At 40.6% G+C, this 21,799-nt stretch overlaps 1 protein-coding gene across 2 annotated transcripts in view; it reads right to left on the minus strand.

Moving 5' to 3' along the window:
- Nucleotides 1-13,856, minus strand: part of CCDC34 (coiled-coil domain containing 34) — a 17,136-nt gene extending 3,280 nt beyond the window's left edge. Inside the window, exons 1-4 of one of the 2 annotated variants that reach the window (XM_069091335.1) lie at nt 13,314-13,856; nt 10,808-10,940; nt 7,916-8,023; nt 511-669 (exon numbers count right to left, since the gene is read on the minus strand). In XM_069091335.1, the coding sequence (XP_068947436.1) occupies nt 511-669; nt 7,916-8,023; nt 10,808-10,940; nt 13,314-13,726 (813 nt within the window). In that variant the 5' untranslated portion in view covers nt 13,727-13,856. Of the gene's footprint in view, nt 1-510; nt 670-7,915; nt 8,024-10,807; nt 10,944-13,313 lie in introns of both variants that reach the window. The other variant, XM_069091334.1, reaches the window with a different exon arrangement.
- Nucleotides 13,857-21,799: the final 7,943 nt, after the last annotated feature.

Raw genomic sequence — 21,799 nt, forward strand, 5'->3', positions numbered from 1 at the left:
CACACACACACACACACACACACACACACACACACACACACACACACACACTAGCCGTGTGACCTTGGGCAAGTCACTTAACCCCAACTGCCCTCCCAAAAAAAAAATGTGTTTGCTTTAAACCTAACAAAAACCCACTCTCAATAAACACAAAGTGCCAGGCAGCATAAAGGCCCTCAAAAATATAATGTTTCCTATGTCTTAAATAGAGGACACAAAGATAATGGACATCAGAGAATAACTTATCTCATGCAAACTATCTAATTCTAATGTCTGAATACTTTCTCGCAGCTAAACCAAGCTCACACGGACACCAAGATGTGAGTGTTCAGCTATGGCCATTAAATCAAAATGGTCAAAGAGTCACAATGTTAATATTTAGACACCACCTAGCTGTTTGAAAGATGAGCAAATCCGTGGCCCAGAATGTTATAAGCTCACACTACAGCAAAGCCAGGATGAGGGTCCCTGTCTCGTGACATGTCCCTCCTCACCACTCTGGATCCACACCTTTTCCTCTTTCTTTCTCTCATGTTCTTCAGCCATTTTTTTCTTCAGCCATTCTCTATATTTTTCTTTGGCTTTTTCTTGCAAATGCTCTTTTTCTAGGTCCTTTGCTGCTTTTTCTTCCATTTCTTTATTAAGCTTCCTTTCCCTTTCTTTTCTTTCCTTTAAAAATAAGAAACACAAGAAAGTCTTTCAAATGTGCTTACCAACAACACCTGATTCTGGACGTTCTTATTAAAGACAAAGAGACATCTAACATTCAATCCAGCACACCTCTAAAAATAGGTGGAAAACTACCAATTTAAAATAATAAAATTTCATTAAATTGGATCCCTTAAAAAAGACAAGATTACTTACTCCAATTATGCACATGTATGCTCCCTTGACAATGAAGTTTGTAAATATTAACAACTGTACATGGGCCCCAGAAATAAAAAAACAACAACCCAGAAATAAAACCATCTCCAATCTTGAGAGCACACATTCTAACGAGGTGGTGGGGGAAATGTATTTCAACATGTACATAAGAAAAAATTACACAGAGTGATATAAAAAAGTACTCACACACGAATAAAGACTTGGGGAACAATTTTCAAAATCTGAAAAATGTAAGCAGTATCATATCAACCATAGAATGCCAACCTCTATGTAGCAGAACAAAGATGGGCTAAATTCAATTCCTTCCTTGAAAATCTGGAAAATACACATTTTATCCCCCCAAATGATAAAAGATAACCTATTTAGTAATGTTCCAAACACACAAAATGACTAAGTACTACTCTACCAAAAGTGGAAATGGAAGGAAGAAAGCCCCTTCAAGACCTCATCAGTAGGAAACTGAAAAATAATCTGTAGACTTTCTCCCTTTTGCAGGAAAGCTAGTCAGCTCCCACAGCTTCCCTACTACAGATGGACAGCAGGAGGCCACTAACACAGTGACTGTTAAAGAATCATAGAGCTGGAAGAGACCACCCCAAGGGTCACTAAAACTAACCTCTCCTCTTACAGATCTAAGAGGGATAGTAGTGGACAAGCTTGAGACCTTGACCACCATTTTCTAACCTCTGTTCTTTGAGAATTCCATTAGAAGTACCCCCCCCAAAAAAAACCCTTACAAACCTTTGGTGTAAGACAAGTGATTTGATGGTTTCAGAGAATCCTGGGAAGGCTTTTATGAATTGACACAAAATGACATGAGCAGAACCAGGAGAACAATTTATACAATATACAGATCTAAAATAGATAGTAGTGGACAAGCTTGGGATCTTGGTCACCATTTTCTAACCTCTGTTCTTTGAGAATTACATTAGAAGTCCCCCCCCGCCAGGGGTGGCTAGGTGGCACAGTAAATAGAGCACCAGCCCTGGAGTCAGGAGGACCCGAGTTCAAATCCGGCCTCAGACACTTAACACAAAAACTAGCCGTGTGACCTTGGGCAAGTCACTTAACCCCAATTGCCCTCCAAAAAGCAAAAAAAAAAAGCCCCCCCCCCAAAAAAAAACCCTTATAAACCTTTGGTGTAAGACAAGTAATTTGATGGTTTCAGAGAATCCTGGGAAGGCTTTTATGAACTGACACAAAGTGACGTGAGCAAAACCAGGAGAACAATTTATACAATAACAACACTGTATAAAACAAACAGCTCTGAAAGGCTTAGGACCTCTGACCAACAAAACAGCCAACCACAATTCCAGGACAGAGGGAGAGAGGGAAGGAGTGAGACAAGGAGAAAGAGAAAAAGAGAGACAGAGAGAGAGAAAGTGTGTATGTGTGTGTGTGTGTGTGTACACATGGCTAATCCAGGAATTTGTTTTGCTTAAGTATACTCATTTGTAATGGTTTTGTTTTTCTTGCTTCAATGAATGGGTAAGGGGGAAGAGGGAAGAAGAGAATTCAGAAGTGAAAATCAAATCAAATCAAAGATAATGAAATTGATTTGTAAACTGAAAACTGCATATACAAATATATGAAGAATTTATGGTCAAAAGAATGAGTATCTTATTTCTATCAACTCAAAATTTTCTCTATATAAATGGAGTGAGGAAAAATTGTCCAAAGTAAATATGGAAAAGGAATTAAATTCTATATAGGAATTCTTCACAGAGACAAAAGAAGTTATAAAGGCTGGAAACTACTTTTGTAGGAAGCACTAGAGAACTGATGTTTTAATATTTCCAAATGAGAGGGAAAAGCTAGTACAGAGAGTTAAGAAGTGCTGGAAGATCTAACAGTCTCAGAGTGCTTGACCTGCTTTGCACTTTACAGGGATAACTCTCCCTGAACTCTGATGTAGCCTAAGACAACACTCTATCAGGCAGAACCATCAAGGAAGATATTGATAATTTAAAAATAACAGAGAGGAAAATAACAGGCCAGAAGAGACAGGAGTAAAAGAAGAGAATGAATGTTTACAGTATTTAAAGTAGTAAAAAAGTTTAAAACAATGGAAAGAAACTGAAAGAAATGTCAAAAGAAGATTCTTGAATTATAAACCTAAACTTTTAATGTTTAAACCTACAAATATAAATTGTAAAGTGTGAGCTTCATAAAGACAATCTCATTTTCTGTGTTGGGCATACAAAATGCTCTTAATATTGGTTAAAGGAACGAAGACTCCATTGTGTTGTCACATGAGGAAAAAGTAACAATACAGATAAGCTCTTTTCCAATTGGTTGTTAACAGACTTTTGATCATACCACACAGAGAAGGCTTTCCTTTATAATTTTATTTATGGAAACCTTCGTAATAGCAAAGCTAACCCACATTTACATCACGTTTTATGTTTACAAATTACCTCACACAAATCTCATTTGAATCTCTCATACCAAGTATATGAAGCAGACAAGTCAATGTCATTATCCCCATTTTACAGATGAGGAAAGCAAGACTAAGAAAGTGTTCTGCATTTGCTAAAAGTTCACAAGTTAGTAAAAGGCTAGGATGGGCCTGTCACCCACCTTATCTTAAGCTAATGTTCCTTTCCACTACACCAGATCTGAAAGTGCTGTTTTCAGGGAAGCAAAGTACCCCACACTGTTACTTAAGATTGAAACTACAAGTTTTTTTCTTGCTGAAAAATCATGTCTTAAATATTGACTAACTGGGTTTAAGAATTATCTGGTGCTTTGATAAATACTATTAAACTCATGGCAATGGTAGCTTTTATACAGAAACATCTACTTTGTCTGCAGTTTTACAACATTATGTTATTGAGTCAAACTTGTAAATATGTGACAGATCCCTTAAAAGCACCTGGTAATTTGGAAGTCAGATGAGATGACTTTCATTCTTCTGTAGTTCCTGGCCCTGAGAAACATGTAAGTGAAGGTTCAGTAAACCCTGTTCTTGCTCTTCTCCATCCTTTCTTTCCCTCCTTCCTCTTAGTTTCTTCAGACATTCCTCTAAAAGGAGGGAGCTGAGGGAGGACAACCTTAGCAATATACAAGACCCACTTACCCACCCTTTACACCTTGCCTTTCTGGGATAGTAACTGCCCACTCTTAACAACACTCCTTCTAGCGTCTACATTTCTACTTTTGGTTAGGCAAACAAATGTCTACCCTAAAGCAAGAGGATCACAGTGGAAATAACAATAATAATTTACTGTTTATTGTTAACTATATAGGCTGCCTTTATTATAATAACTCTACGAATACACACTGCCATACCAACTCTAGTGAAATAATCAATCCCATGTTGTAGGGTTGTAGCATGGCTTTCATTTAAAAACATTTAAAAATAATTATCTCTGAATACAAAATAAGAGTTATGGGCAAGAAAAAGAAAATAAATGTCCTTTAAAAAAAAGTTTAAATTAGTAAGACTTCACAGAAAGAAATACAGCCAAATGAGATAAGTCATTTCTTTTTAGAGTCCTATTTCAAAAAATAGGCCAGTGAAAAGGATATCATGAACACCACTTGTCGGTTTGTTAGACAGACCAAAGTGAAAATGACCTGAAGAAAGAAACCACCCTTGATATGTCTAAAATATGAACACAGTCTGAGGACCACACATGGTGAATGTAAACAGTGAAGGAGGAAAAAATGAGATGCCAGACAAGAAGAGAAGAACCAGGGGGCCCCACTTTTGTAAATGGATCTTAAAATAGGCTAGCCTGGAAATCAGAAGAAATCTTATGGGCTTTAAGAAGGGAGGAAATAAAGTAAATCATAGGATCCTGGATCTAGAGCTGAAAAGGACCTTAAAGATCTTCTGATAGAAACCCTTCACTTTATAGAAGAGAAAACTGAGACTGAAATAAGTCACATGAGTTACTCAGAGTCATACAAAGAGTAACAAATAGAACCAGCATTTGAATCCAGGTCCTCTGACTCCAAATAAGATGTATTTTCATCCAATGCCAGCCTGACTCCCTAAATGACTGATGGTACCCTAGGGATTGTGTGTGTGCTCAGAAATTGACATATTCTTTCCTGAGTGTATATTTAATCTCTAAAATAGAGATGGAAAATTTGCACTCACAGGACATGTACACCCAAAGGCTTCCTAATTAAATTCCAGCTGCAATCTTTCCATCCAAAACAGTCACATTTCACAAAACCAGATTAGGTTTAATACCACCAATTAAACAGTAAATAATTTACTTCATACCATTATATTGCATTCTTAGAAATCCAGCAACCTTGTTTAATTGATTAGTGTGGTAAAATTAGCTTCATGGAATTAGAAGATAAGATAAGAAGCTTTTAGTTGGAAAAGAATAGCATAGCACAATGTAGTTTATAAATATGAATTTCAAAAATGCATGAACCAAAAGCCTTTGTCATGTTCACACCTCCTTGGGTAAAACAGCTAGCAAGTCAGGCACTGAGAATGGGGGTTGGGGAAGTGGGATATGAGAACTGTCTTTAGCTACCTGAAAGGTTGTCATATGAACCTATTTTGCTTGGTTCCAGACAGGAAAAGGAAGACAAGGAGAAGGAAGTTACAGTGAAGCAGGTATTAGCTCAATACTAATTAAGGACATGGTAAAATTATGTGTTACTCAAATTTGTTTGTTATTGTGGAAGAAAAAATTTTACACATATGGCAAAAAGCTACAGTACAGATTTAACAATCTCTCTTTAATTGAACTGAATATCTAAAAAGGGTTATGTAAAATTCCCTCAGATTTTAATAAGTACTTCTCATATACATAAAATGACTTTTTATGTTAACTCCCAATTATGTACCCTATAGAAGTAAAACAGAGGTGCAGAGTTCAAAACAAAGGGATACCAAAACACTTTTATTTTTATTTAGCTTAAGAATGCAAAGACTAAAAATAAATTCATGTTATTTATAACTGATCTTTAAGAAGGTGGTGTGAAAATAAGAGGAAAGGATGGCTAGGTGGCACAGTGAATAGAGAACTAGCCCTGAAGTCAGGAGGACCTCAGGTAGAACAATGGACAGTCAGGAAAATGAGGGATTACAGGGGGAGGGCCATTAGGTCAATCAAGGCTGGATTTGAAGACAAGTGAAACCAGAGTGGAAGAAACAGACTAGGAGAAGGAGGAGGAGTCAAGGCACAAAAGGTCACAAGAGGACCAAGGGCAGCTGTGGAGGAAGCAAAGGAGTCAGAAGAGAAAGATGAGAGGCTGTAGCCAAAGAGAGGGACTGGAGAGGTGGCAATCATACCAGGACTGCCTGGTTGGAGTGAGTGGCCTGCAGGTTGTGCAGGACTGCTCCATATGATCAGAGGGTTAAAGGGATAGTCATATCCAAGGTTAAGGGCAAGGGATGAAGTGAGAAGAAACGCTGTAAGTAAAGTGCTAAAGTCAAGGAAGGAGATGGGGAAATGGCCAGATGAGAAGAAAACAACACTAAGAATGGGAAGAGGGGCTCTGTGTGGTGGCCCAGTGGCTGGGGGGGAGAAGACAGGTGTCATAGGATTTTACTGACTGAAACAATCTTAGAAAGCATGCTGCCCAATTCCCATCATTTAATAGTTAAAGAAACTGAGGCTTAGAAAGCTTAAGTGACACATTCAAGGTCACATAGTTAACATCAGGCCCTGGACTAGACCCAGATTCCCAGACTTCTGGTCCTAGGCCCCTGTCACTATATCTCACTACTAGAGAGACTCTGTAACTGGTTATACAAAGTATAACTTATAAAGTCAAAACATTTTCTGCAATTCAGAAACCCCTCGGTATAAACTGATGGGGTTTTATTGTAATTATGAAAAGGTATAATCATGATTATACGTCATATAAGAATTAGTATTGAAAACATATTGTCATCTACCAAGTGAATGGATCACAATGTATTACATTTGACTCATTCACCAAATATTTATTGAGCACCAATTACCAACAAGCAACAAAACATAGGTAAGCCAAGTGTGGCTTTCAAGGAGTTTAGATTATAGAAGTGGAAATAAGAAACATAAAAGAATAACTAACATCCAGGGTGATAAGCATCACAAGAATGATGAAGAGTGTAGGAATTTACAAGAGGCTGGTTCAGGCTGAAAAACAGAAATGGGGAGGTTCAAGCTGGAGTACAGTATGCAGAGGTATATTAGGAGATAAAATGAGAAAGGTGAGCTGAGGCCCTACTGTGGAAAGCTTTTAAAGGGGGGCAAACTTTATCCCACAAACAACACAGATGGCTTCTGAGCTGGCTGACATCATCAAAATAATGCTTTATCAAAAAATAATTTGGCAACATTCCAGGATAGACTGGGGACTGGGGAAGAGACCAGAGGCTATGAGACCAGTCAGGTAACTATCATCCAGGAAAAAGGTAATAAGGACCTGAATTGGGTGATAGTCACAGGAATACAAAGAAGTAATACATGCCAAGAGACACTATACTGTAAGGAAAGAAGACTAAAGAGGAGCTGAAAAGGGAAGAGGACAAAGATAAGTTTCCAAGCTTAGTTTACTGAGAGAACGGTGGCACCATTCAACAGAAACAAAGAATCAGGAAGAATTACTTGGAGAAAAAATGGTGAGTTCAAAGGACCACAAATTTAAGGTTGGAAGGGACCTTAAAAGTCATTTTGTCCAAGTCCCTTCTCATTTTATGGCAGAGGAAGCTGAAGACCAAAGACTGGTTAAGTGACTTGTCCAAAGTCCCACAGCTTAGGTACAGAAATTCCACTAATGTTGAGAGTTTGAGGTGCTAGTAAGATGTCCAAGTGGAAACACTAGAGTCACTGAAAGTGAGGGGTTGAAGAGGTACAGGATTGGGAGTCATCTGCACCAAAGACGACTGTGAAGTTGGGTAAGCAGAAGAACCTGCCCAGTAGAGGGTAGGAAGAAGAGGACAGGGTAGAGGCAAGGACCTGGGGAATTCCTCCACTGAAAAGGCAGGAAGTAGAAGAACAAACAGCAAAAAAACCCCAGATAACAGCAACAAGGGGATGCTGCCTGACCCTCAGTGCCTAATTCTCACCTGTTCATTCTTTTTGTGAAGCCATTCCTTGTGTTTTTCCTCTGCATATTTTTTTCTTTTTTCACGCTCTTCCACTTCTTTTCTTTTTTCTTGTTGTAGACTTAGTTCCTATTTTTCAATAAAAAGGAACATTTTATAATGTATTTAAATCACATATAAAATTATATATAACTATATGCATAACTATATGTAACAAAAATAGTACTGCTACTACCTTAAGTGATTACTAGAATTTAAAATCTTCAATAAAATAAACAAGTAAATAGGCATTAATTAATGCACTATTGATAGAGCCATGAATTCAATCTGGAAACAATTTAGAACCATTCCCCTAAAAGCCACCAAACCGTGCACACCTTTTGACCAAGCAATACCATTACTAGGCTTATATTCAAAGAGATCAAAGAAAAAGGAAAAGTATCCATTTAAATAAAATATTTATGATAGCTTTTTTTGTGGAAGCAAAGAACTGGAAATTAAAGCAAGATCCATCAATTGGGAAATACTGATACATGAATGTAACAAAATACACTGTGTTGTAAGAAATGATGAAAAAGAATGCCTTCAGAGAAAACTGGGAAGAGGGGTATAAACTGATGGATAAGTAAAATGAGAACAGGAGAATGATTTATAAAATAACAATTGCATTATAAAGACAAACACATTAGAAAGATTTCAGATATCTGATCGATACAATGACCAACCATGATTCCAGAGGGCTGATGATGAAGTACGCCACTCATCTCCTGACAAGAGGTGAAGAACTCAGGGTACGAGAAGAGAAATATATCTACTGGACATGACCAATGGGGGAATTTGTCTTGCTTGACTATGCATGTTTGTTACAAGGGTTTTGCTTTCCCTCCTGCCTTTTTTTTCCCCAAACAGGGGAACAGAAGGGAAATCTTTTGTTGCTAATTAAAGAAAAGTAAATTTTAAAAACTTTAGTAACTTTTCAGAGATGCAAGTGTCTGCTTAGTACTATTAACACTAGTTTCTTACTATAAATTTCAACTATACTGTATTTTACTGACAGTTTTTAAACATGTAAATTCTGTATCAAAGTATACTACCAACAGATAATTAAAAAGAACTATGATTGGGGGAGGTAATAAGAAAGGCTTCTAAGTTTTTGCTAAAGATAATGACTAGGAATTACAGTATTCCTGAAGCTGAATAGTCAAAGAGATTTCAGACCTAGGTCAAAGGAGGAATTTTTCTTGGAGAAAAAAAAGAATTCCTCTAAGTTTTTCAGTGATTTTATAGTTACTAGGGCAGAAAATGAAATTGGGTTCATATCCCTGACTATTGAACTGCTTTGCTGTCATTTGACTTTGCAAGCTTGAACATTTCTTCCAGAGAAAGAATATGAATGGCACATCACATTAGTTTGTCATTCCTTAGGGCATGCAACTTAACTGTATTAACTCTGAGCTTGGTCCAGTTTGGACAGCTTAAAAACTTAGTCATTTACTGATTATTTTTCTTTCCTCTCCATGAACACTGCTCTTAAATAGTTTCCTACCCTCTCCTATTACAAACCCTGGACTGAGTGAGACACAATTTCTCAATTCCCTACAGCAGAGGTGTCAAACACACAGACCACAATACACAAAGAGCATAACACACCCCAAGTGTGGTCTGAACCAGATTAAAATGTGATTTGGAAATATTTAACAAAATAAATAGCAACACAATAAGACATAAATAATATGATTCTCTAAGTCAATATGTGCCCTCAGGGATCCTAATGTACAGTTTAGTGTCCCTGGTTTCTATCTGAAAAGTGTAAAACACCACTTCCCTAAAGAATCGTTTACTTAAGGAAAAAACAATACCCATCATTCAAGTTCCCCAATCAATAGGGTCCTATATTAGCAACACAGATTCTGCACAAAAGACCAATTCTTCCCCAAGGTTCCATTCCAAATTCAGGCAATCACTCAACAAGCATTTATTAAGCACCTAATATGTGCCAGCTACTGTGCTAAGCACTGGAGATGCGAAAAGGCAAAAGACTGACCCTGCCCTCAAGAAGCTCACTGTCTAATGGGGGGGGAGGGGGCGGCAAAATGCAAACTACCAGGTACAAAGAAGCTGCTTATCAAATAACCTGAAGACAGGGAAAGGCACTGGCATTAAGAGGAACCCAACACACAGAAAAGTTACATAATCTGACAGGAAAAATATGAATTAGAATAATGAATGATACCATTCTTTCAAGGTTCTAATGCCTAATATGTGATCCATTTTTTGCTAGAATTGAGTATGAAAATATATATCGGTAATCGTGCTGGGTAAGAAGTTCTTAACCCAATATTGCAAATAGGTTCTAAAGCAGCAGTTCAAGGTCTAAAATTTAGACTTTCATAGTTTTTAACTCAGACATATGCCTTTTTTTAGTGCCTACAACTTAAAGCAAAGATTGAAAAACACAAGATAGGTTCAATAAGAAAAATGAAGACTGCCTCATTTATCTTTGAGGAGCAGCATACCAATTCAGTGGGATTAGAATTGGACTTTTGGAGTCAAGAGGCCTTGATTCTGGTCTCAGATCTAAAATAAACTTACTATGTGGCCCTGGGAAAGTCTTTTAACCTTCCAAGCCTCATTTTCCTATCTGCCCAAGGAAAGGAGTAGGTTTTATTGATCTTTGCCTATGCCCTAGCACAAGGGATTAGTACTTCATGAAAGTCCCCTGAAATTGAAGGAAAGCAAACACTTCGAATCAAGGCTAACAAAGAATATTAAATATTAATGTAGCCAAATGCAAAAAATTATATTATTAGGACACTAAGGGGATTCATGGAAATTTTCATTTAAACTGAGAGACACATCTACAAGCTCATACAAGGCTATTAGGTAAAAAGCAGAAACATGTTTTATCATTACCTCCAAAGCTCTGTTTTGTAGACGAGTCCGTTGTTCTTTTTCTTTGCAAACAAACCACTCTTCCCATGGTGTCAGATTTGCCTCTAATACAAGCCACTGATGTTCTTTTTCTGAATTTTCTCTTTCTTTAATTCTGCTGATAAAGAAGATATTCTAAATTGTTTAATAAGTAGTTGTTGATCTAACAATCAACTCTTCACTAGTGGCGCTGTGAACGAAGTACCAGTCCTGCAGTCCAGAGGATCTGAGTTCAAATCTGGCCTCAGACACTTAACACTTGCTAGCTATGTGACCTTGGGCAAGTCACTTAACCCCAATTGCCCTGCCTTCCCAGTCCTCCAAAAAGCAAAAAAAAAAAAAGTTAACATCAATTAGGCTATTACCATAATCCAGGTGAGGGGATGAAGTTATTACATAAGGAGGTAGCCACATGAATGGATAAAAGTAAAAAAAAAAAATGAGAATTTTAGTGGAGGGAGAATCAATAAGGCAGGACAAATGATTAATTATGATGGGTAAAGATAAAGAGTTAAATATGACAATGAGATTGTGAAACTGGGTGACCAGAAGAATAATGTACTAAATAGAAACAAGAAAGTTTAGCAGAGAACCAAGCTATGTGACAAATGGATTCAGTTTTCAAGCATACTGAGTTTGAGATACTTAGTTGAGAGATGTTTGGCAAGAAGACTATAGAACTTGGAAGATTAGACCTAGATAAGATCTTGTCTATCTCCTGCATTTCTATGTCAAAGTGGCTTCTGGCCTTTTCATAGCCTTTTGGACTAGTCATCCAAGCTCTCCTCTCTTTTATTAGGTAAGTGCCAAGCAGAGAGCCATCTTGGCTGTGGTGGTTTTTGTTTAGGTCAAATTCTGCGCCTGTACTCCTGGTTGCTGGAGGCATGCCTAATTAATCTCCAATTTGATAGCTAAGACTAGGCCCCACTTTCTTTAGGAATTATCTGACCCATTGCCCCTTCCTTCTGGGGTAGCTGGGGTCCCTGGATTACTTGTACTTGGCCCTACTCTGGGCCTGTCTCTAAAAGTATAGTCAGCCAGAATTGGAATTTAATTCAATCCGCAGAATGTTGATTAATAGAAAATGTCAACTTGAAAGGAGTTTAAGGCCAACCAAAAAGTGTGTTATGGGCCTCTGTGTTTTGCACTGTTGTACTCAACAGGCTTCTCCATGATTCAGAAGATGACATGAATGGCACATTTACCAGACTTGTAGGTAGCTCAAAAAGGGGGCATGTAATTAATATAGATGATAAATGGATCAGGTTCCAAAACAAAACAAAAACAACTACCATAGCAGGATAGAACTGAATGAATCTAATAAAATTTAATAGGGTATGCAAGGCTGAGCATTTAAGTTTCAAAAAGTTAACTGCACAAGTATGCAAGGAAGAAGGTATGGCTGGTCTGCAGTTCATGTAGAAATGGACTGCAAAAGCACAAAACTGAGTCAGGAGCATGAAGTGGCAGCCAAAAAAACTAATGAGAGCTTAGGCTACATTAAAAGAAACAGTGTCAAGAATGAAGAAGGTAGCACCAGAAGCGCACCATATTCAGTTCCAGATAGCACATTTCAAGGCAGATTGACAAATTAGAAAGCTAAGATCCATGAAAGGCACAGGGGATATTTAACTTGAAATTTTAAGGGTTCTTGACCACAGAAGCAACATATATGGAAGGATTTGACTTCTGTTTGGCCCCGAAGGGTGGACGAATCACTGGGGTAGCAATAACAGAGGCAGATTTAAGCTGAATGCAGGGAAGTTTTTCCTAATGATGAGACTAGCCTAAAAACAGAAGGGAATGAAATGGTGAATTAAAGTCTTGGCCACCTCCAAAATTCCGTCTAAAACATCCATCATATTGCACGTGATGTATCTAACATCCATGGACATGCAGACCCCACACTCACACGGGGCTCTGGTCAGTTACATCACTTCGGGCCCGTGGGGACAGAGCCAAGTCCCCTCGCGTCCCCTCGGAACAGCAGGGCTCCGTTTCCACTTTACTGGCGTTTGCTAAGCTTCCATCCCGCTCACTTCGGAAACAGAGACAAGCTCTGGCTGCCTAAGGCCCCCGAGTCACCTGTCGGGGCTCCACAATCCTCCGGTGAGAGGATGCCCTCCCTGCTCGGGGAGTCCCCTCGCACCCCGAAGGGCACTGGGGTGGCCGGTCCGGTCTACACCGGCGGGCCGCGCCGGGAGCAGGACCTGAATCCAGGTCTCCCTGCCCGGTTCTGGAGGGGGAGGCGCTGAGGGTGCCCGTGGCCTGGACGGAAGCTCGGCACAGCAGGGTCACCCAAGGGTGGGAGCGGTCTCCCGCGGGGATACGAATGTTAGACGATAAAGGTCCCAGGCCGGGTGGGGAGGGCCGTGTCCGAGGGGCGGAGGAGGGGCGAGAGGAGGTGGCCGGCGGGCCCGGGCCGCGGCCCTGTCCCCGGATCCTCCTCTCCCCGGGCCCGGCCGGGCTGGGGGGGCGGGTCCTTTACCTGGCACGCCCCGCGGTCTCTCCTCCGTCCAGGGACGCGGCCCTCCCCCTCGGGCCGGCCTCGTTGCTCTTCTCCTCTTGCGCTGCGGGAGGTGGCGGCGTTTTCTCCTCCACCCCGCGGGGCTGGGGCTGCGGCTTCCCCGGCTCCGCCTCGGCCTCCGCCTCGCCCCGGGCCCGGCTGTTTCGCTGCGGCCGGTGTCGCCGCCGCCCCCGGCGCTGCCGCCGCTCCTCGGAGCCGTCGCTTTCGCCGTCGCCGTCGCCGTCGCTCTGCAGGCTGTGCAGCAGGGACAGCAGCGAGTTGGATGGCGGGCTCGAGCCGGGCCGCACCGACGACGGCGGGTCCGAGCGGGAGCCGCCGAGGGCCTCCCCACGCCTGCTCGGCGAAGGCGGGTGCGCGCCCAGCTCACTGTCCATGGCCGGGGTCTGGGCCGGGGCCGGCGCGGGGGCGGGGGAGGGGAGGGGAGGCCGAACCGAAGCAGCCGCCGAGGCCTCCGCAGCCGCCAAGTTCAAACCGGCGCGGCCGCCGCGGCGGGAGCGCGCTCCCAGGAGGCACCGCGCCGCCGCAGCCGCAGCCAATCCGGGGCCGCTACCGGCACGCGTTGCCACGGCAACCGCCACCCACCCTTCGCCACTGGGGGCTTTGTTTCGCCCCGCCCTTGGCTTCCGCTCGGTCCCGCGGCGTGCGCGTCTGGCCTGCGGGTGGCGCTGCGGGGCTTCGACCTGGCACCGCCCCCAGTGCCCTCATCCCCTTTGGCTGTGACTTGCAGGGCCACGCTCCCAAGGTGTCACGCCACTATTTGGGAGGCCATTGCCTTCTTTGGGTCATGGGACCCTTTGGTCTTAAGCGCCTACTGTGTGCTAGCACTGTGCTAAGCGCCCAGGATGGAAGGGAAAACCAGTAAATGAACATTTATTAAGCACCAGCTGTGTACCAGGTACTGTGCCAACCACTCAAGATGCAAAGGGAAAAAAGAGTCAATGAACATTTATTAAATGCCACAACGTGCGAGATCCTGTGCTAACCACTGGGGATACAAAGAAAAAAAGAATGAACATTTATTAAGCACCAACTGTGTGCCAAGCGCTGTGCTAATAGCACAGACAATACAAAGAAAGGCCAAAGACAATCTCTGCTCTTAAGGATCTGTCTATAATGGGGGAGACAATGTGAAAATAAGAAGATCCGTGTGTATGCATATGCATGCATTGTATACACACAGACACCTATATATACATATAGTACATGTGCACACATACACACAGAGAGAGCCTATGTAGGATATGCTGGAGCTAATACACTGAGAGAGAAGGCATTCTTCTTCATAGAATTAAGGTGGATGGAGAAAGGCTCCTAGCAGGGACCTGAAGAAATCCAGGGATGCCAGCAGACAGGTGAGCCTGTGGAAGCCTTCTCAGAAGAATATTTTCAGATTCATAAAATAAAATACATAGGACTACAAAGGAAATCGATTCTATCCAAATACAGTTATCAAACTACTTTTTTAAAAAAAGTTCATAGGTCCCAGGTTAAGAATCCCTGATCCATAGGAAATTGTTGGACAATGGGAATTCTTTCATTCTTTGTATTTTTATCCCCAACACTGAGCTCATGGCAGGCATTTAATAAATACTTGGTGATTGATTGAGCTGGAAGGGACACTACAGGTCACAGAGTCCACCTCCTTCATTTTACAAATGAGGAAAGTGAGGGTCAGAAAGGTTTAGTTGGCTTGGGCAGAGTTCAGACTCATCTTCCTGATGCCAAACTCAGCAAGCACTCTATGGGCCACAACATATTACAGCTAAGGGAAGTGAGGCCCAAAAAGGTCCAGTCCCCAGGACACACACCTGGCTCTGGAGTAGATGAGCTAGAATTCATAGGAACATAGACTACAGAGCTGGAAAGTGCCTCAGGGGCTACCTAGTTCAACCCTCATTTTATAAAGGAGGAAAATGAAGCACAGGTTGTGATTTGTCCAAGGTCACAGAGGTAAGCAGCAGAGACCATGCTGGAACCCAGATCACACCCTCCCAAATCTAGTACGTTCTACCTCACAGGGTTGTTAGGATCAAATGAGATATTTACAAAGTGCTTAGCATAGTGTAGGTACTCTCTCTAATAGTGCTCAATCAAAGTCCAATGCACTGTTTGTGTACCACACAAGTGTTCCAGAGCCAGAAAAATCACATTCCCAACTCAGGTGGTCTTGCCACTTAGCAGGAAGAAATTGCTGGTAAAAAGAACTCTCTCTGTTTATCAATGCTTGGTTCCCTTCGCCTCCTTCCTTTGTTTTCACTCCTTTGCCTCTAAATTCTAAATCTTAGCTCTAAAACTGGAAAACTCTAAAACTTAGCTTCAGAGATTCAACCCCTTGCCCAAAATGGGACCAAAAAAAGTTGCTTCAGGTCATACAGTTAAATTTCCAGCTAGAATTTACTAAATTTCTCTGACTCCCAAGTCCTTTGCCCTTTCCTTTAGCATTCTGTCCCTACTGCATTTTTCAGATGGGAAGATCTTTTAGTCCAATCCCTTTTTTTACATATAAGAAAACCATGACCCAAAAAGGGTCAAGGGAACACATATTAGAGCTAGCTTTGAAGCCTGTGCTCTCTCTATTAAAGTTCAGTGCACTCTTCATGTACCACATTAAGTGTTTCAGAGTCAGAAAATCACACTCTCAAGTCAGGTGGTCTTGCCACTTAGCAGGAAAAAATTGCTGATAACAAGAACCCTCTCTGTTTATCAACTGTTACACTATAATAGAATTTCAATGATTACTTCTCCAGGATTTCAGTAAAATACAAGCTTCCTGAGGGCATGGACTATTTGACCTTTCCAGCACAGTCACCATAGTGCCTTTGCAGAGCAGACTCAATAAATGCTTGTTTAGTTTGACTGAGGGTATATTCGTAATATAGAAATAGAATTGCATCTCAATTTCAAGTTGAAACTTATATATATCTATCTAATAGAAAAAGGGAGCAGGAAAGAAACATCTGCTTCAAAACTGGGTTATCAGCTCCCTCCTATCTTGTGTTAGTTAATGTTCAATTTTTGTTTACTCTTGGCATTTGGACACAGATTTAGTACAGACGCCAGGAAAAAATTAAAAATTATTTAGGCACTGCCCTTGTTTGATCAATTAGCCATGCTGTGCACCTGTGGTAGCAACTCATGACTTTACGAGTATTTGATTGGCTGTCGAATGCATAAGCGATTAAACTTGTTTTTCTCAACCCCAGAGGGCAGAATCAGGGGTCATGGGATGAAGCCCTTCAGAGGCAGATTGTGAGCCGAGGTAGGGGAAAAGATTTCCTAACAATTAGAATTATCCACAAGTATGAGAGGGGGAGAGAGAGAGAGGTAGTGAACACTTTATTCATAGGGGTCTTCAAGCTGATGACCACTTATTAGGGATACTAGGTTGGAGGTCCTGCTTAGGTACAGGCTGGACTAGATGACCTTTGAGGTCCCTTTAATTTCTTGAGGTTCTATAATTTAACCTTTATTTATATTTAAATTTATGATTTAAGATTCTATAATTCAATCTTTTGGGGAAAAGTATTTTCAATCAGCAAATTTGCCTTATAATGGGCATTTACTCTTTCAATGCCAGCATTTTAATTTTAACCACTTTGGTTAGAAGTCTTTCAAAAACATATTTATTGACTTTTAAAACAGGTATTCACATAAATCTTCATGCCTGCCCTTCCTGTACATTCTTGTCTATGTCCTCCCCATATATTCACCACAAAGGGTTCCCCCCAGGACACTGAAGCCCTTTCTCTAACCTATCAAAGTTACCAGTGGTGTACTTGGGGTGTCCACCTGTGATCCCTTGCTGTCCCCTTGCCACATGCCCAGCCCATTTTAACTTTTTATCCAACAATTCTCTGATGACAACTACTTATGTCCTTCAAAGTTCCTTGTTGGTCGTAGCCTGCTCACACCCATCATCTATTTCTTCATTACCTTTTATATTATATGATAGTCATTTTTAGTTCTTCAGATATCATGTTCCATGTGTCACAGCCAGACAGCATCAGTAAAGTATTAGTATTCTTCCTGGAATACTGCCAAGTAAAAGTTTGACCTAACCATCCACAGAGGAAAAACCAAGTGGATGAGTGGAGACAACATGCAAACAACTAGGTACAAATAAGCTATAGACAGGATAAATTAGAAATAATCAACAGAGGGAAGGCAATAAAATTGAGACTCATCAGGAAAAGCTTCCTGTAGAAGGTGGTTTTTTAATTGGGATTTGAAGGGAGCCAGGAGGCAGAGATGAGGAGAGATATTCAGGAAATTGTAAAGTTTTGTAGTGACCTCAAACTTCTCCTGGAAACAAGGTCCTAGCTTTAATAAAAATATTCCACTTAAGTGGTCTTTGATGAATCCAGGCTACTCTTCAGACCATAATCTGTACTATAATCTAGTGATGTCCAGAAGCTGTGGAAGTGCAAGGCTGTTTATTCCAGTCCACTCCCTTTTTAGTTCCTTATTTGCCTCTAGCAGCCTAATTATCCCCTTCTAATTTATTGCTTCTGGTATGCCTTGGGTTAGATTGAGTAGATATGCTATTGTTGCAGTAGAATTAGTAGTGTCCAACTCCTCAGTGACCCCACTTGGGGTTTTCTTGGCTAAGATACTGGAGTGGTTGCCATTTCCTTCTCCAGCTCATTTTACAGATAAGGAAACTAAAGCAGTGTTAAGTGACTTGCCCAGGGTCACATAGCTAGGAAGTGTCTGAGGCCAGACTGGAACTCAGGAAAATGAGTCTTCCTAACTTCGGGCCCTGTGCTCTACCCACTAGCTGCCCAAGATATACAATAGTAGATATAATTTTAATAACTTGATTAAGAACAATCAACAAGCCTCTCTTAAGTGCTTACTGTGTGCCAGGAACTATTCTAGGAACTGGGGAGAACAAAGACAAAACAAAATAATTTCTGCTCTCAATTTCTACTCAACTTCTACTCTAGTCTAGGGGAGGGAAAAGTACAAAGATTGAGTGAGAGCCTAAAAGGCAATTTTGAGTAACCCGCATAAATGATTGCTATTTGGGCTTCTTAGTAGCCACTAAATACTGATAAATTTACTGGAAAAGGGGCCTCTGGACGTACACTCTAAAGTGACTTTCTAAGTCATAAGTCTGACCATATCATGTATACTTTCTCTCCCCTCTCCCTCTCTCTCTCCTTCTGTCTCTCTCTTTCTCTCCCTCTCTCTCCCTCCTGTTTGGCCCCTTTCTACATTTCTAGTCTTCCTATAATTTACTCCTTTCCATAACACTCCATCTCCTAACTCCATGCATTTTCACTGGCTGTCCCCCATGCCTGGAATGCTCTCCCTTTTCATTTCTACTTCTCAGCTTCCCTCAAGTTTCAGTTCAAATATCACCTTCTACAAGAAGTCTTTTCTGGTTCCCGTAAATGCTAGTGCCTCCCCTCTGAGATTACCTCCAATTAACAAGGAGTTGCTAGGCAGGGAGGATTCTGGGTGATGTACCAAGAAAGGAGCAAATTCAGAAGCCAATAGTGGCAGCAGCAGAGGTGTGGCTTAGACCTCAAAAACAAAGCAGGGTCTCATTTCTAATATCTAGTCTAACCTGCAGAAAAATAACCAGGGCAGGAATCCAGACCAGAGGTGAATCTACAATTCTGCTGCTCTGAGTCAAAAGAGTTTTCCATTTGACTGATAGTACTGAGTCCAGCAGCAGTCTACTCTTGGTCAAACCCAAACTCAGGTTAGCAACTGAAAGAGCCCAGATCACAAGAGCAGCAATCAGACCATCTAGGGAACACTGAAAATTTACAGGTCCCCAGCCTGTCCCTGATATCCTAGAATAGCACAATACTCAATGCCCCCCACCCCCCAAAAGCAGCAACAGGACAAGGCCAGACCTAGTCCATAGAAGTGTGGCACTGCCCAGTTCTAACATCAAGTCCAATGTCAGGAAACATGCTGGGAGATAAGACAAACAAGAAAAAAAGATCCCTACCAGAAGAACCCTGCTATGTAGTGGCAGGGATGCTCAAGACATTAACATAAAAGAGAGCACCAAAACATCTGTTAGCAAAACCTTAGAGAAAAACAGAGGTTGGGCACAAATTCAACTAGAATTCCTAGGAAATGTGAAGCAAGAGATTTTTAAGTTTAATTTTTGTAAATGAAATGACTGCTTGAGGATAAAATTGGAAAAGAAATTAGCTTTATGGAAGATAGAAATGGAAAGGTACAAAACCTTGCCCAAGCAAAAAAAACCCTGAAAATCTGGATGGACCAAATAGAAGACAGTGATTCCATGAGGCAATGAGAAATATTAAAACAAAGTCAAAAGACCAAAAAAAGAAAAAAAAAAGGTATCTCATAGCAAAAACAAGTTACCTGGAAAACTGATAGGAGAGAAAACTTTTGAGAATCATTGAATTATCTGAACACTTGTAACCCTAAAAAGAGCCTCAACATCATATTTCAAGAAAACTGACCCAATCTCTTAGTATCAGAGGGCAAAGTAGAAATAGAATCTACTGGTCGACTCCTAAAAGTAATCCTTACATGAAATTTTCCAGGAACATCATAGTCAAAAGCCAGAGCTTCCAAGTCAAAGAAAAAGTACCACAGCCAGAATTCAAGTCCTGAGGAGTCAGTCAGTATCATATGTAATGTAGCAGCCGCGACTGTAAAGCATCAGGGAATTTAGAATATGATATTCCAGAAGGCAAAGGATATGGACTTTACTGAAAAATAATGTATAATGCCAGAGCAGGGAGGGGCGCAGGAAATGAACCTTTAATGAAATAGACTTCCAAGCATTCCTGATGAAAAGACCAGAGCTGTGGAGAAATGGAAGTTTAAACACAGGAGTTACGAGAAACATAGGGAAGTAAAAATGAATAAACAGTGATAAAGAACTGAACGAGGATAAACTGCTTACATTCAAAAATAGGAAGATGATAGATGTATCCCCTATAATCCCTATCTCTTTGGTCTTCATAGAGAGCATCCAATTACACAAGACCTGGGCATAACATGGTAACGAGTTTTGTTTTTGTTCTGTTTTTAATGGGGTAGGGATAGCGGTTTGAGGTGATGAGACAGATCTTGACCAATTAAAACTATATATATACACACACACACATACATATGTATGTATGTGTATGTATGCATGCATATATGTGTGTGTATGCATACATATATATGTATGTACAGATGGACACATACATAAAACTTGGGACTGAGATCAACACAACAACCAACCATAATTCCTCATGATAAAACCTGTTGCCCAACTCCTGACAGGCAGCTGATAGACTTGGAGCACAAACTGAGACATGTCTTTTTTTTTAGATAGAGCCAATGAGAAATGTTTTGCTCGATTATACTACATGCATTTTTGTTTTTGTTGTTTTTCTTGCTTTTTTCAAATGGGGGAGAGGGAAGAAGTAAGAAGAAAACACTGATCTTTGTTTGAAAATATAATTTAATTTAAAAAAAAAAAAGGATGTGAGCTCTTTGAGGACAGAGATCGTGTTTTTGTCTTTGTACCTCAAGGTCTTAGCCCAGTGACTGGAATACAGTAAAGGCTTAACAAATGCTTGTTGACTTAACAGTGCCCTGACGCATAGAAAGCATTTAATAAATGATTGAAGTGTTACTTTACTTGGATTTTTAATTTTTATATTAATAAAATACTAATCTGTACTAAAAAAATAGAATCATACAATCATTCGTGTGTATGGTAAAAATGAAAGAAGGAGGCATTTAGGAGCTACAGCAGAGAGGGAGATGCTGAGGGCACAATACTCAAGAGAAACTCAACAGTACTACTTTTTCTAATCTTATATGGAAGGATTTCAACCTGTATCCATGCACAGTGCCCACAATGATGAAATCATGGAGCTTTTGAAGTCCTGAAGTATCTACAACTGGTTTTTTTCCTACTATAGAAAAAAAAAGCATGTTCTAATGCCAGAAAATTCTGCTCTCCACAGCACATAAGTATTTATTTTATAGTAAGTTGAGTTGCATGTGGTATATAGTGTAGATTGGACAGCAGACAAAACACTCAGGAGGCACAACTTTTGAACACTGGAGAACCCAATTTTCAAGCCTTGGCACTCAAATGCTTTGTCTTGGCTCTGATTAAAAATTATCTTAATACAAACAAATACATAAAACAGAAACTCAGAGCATAATGATCTCAGTCTGGGAACTTTTGTGACTCCAAAGAAATACAGTACAATAAACCCAAATTTGTAAGCATTCCTTAGCAAACTGAAAATATAGCCACAACATCCCCCACTAAAGGCCGGTTTGATGCTATGAGTTGAGGAGGTGACCCTCACATCTTAAACTTATGCCAGTCAAGCACAAGCTCTAGCAAGCCCAACCTCAACCTGGGAATGATTGAACAAAGTGGGTCATATACATGTAATGGGATATTAGTGCCATAAAAAAAATAGCTATAAAAAATTCAGAGA

Source organism: Petaurus breviceps, unplaced genomic scaffold (assembly GCF_028583685.1).
Source record: "Petaurus breviceps papuanus isolate PSGF00001 unplaced genomic scaffold, PetGlider_PUasm1.0 188, whole genome shotgun sequence".
Lineage (NCBI taxonomy): Eukaryota > Metazoa > Chordata > Mammalia > Diprotodontia > Petauridae > Petaurus > Petaurus breviceps.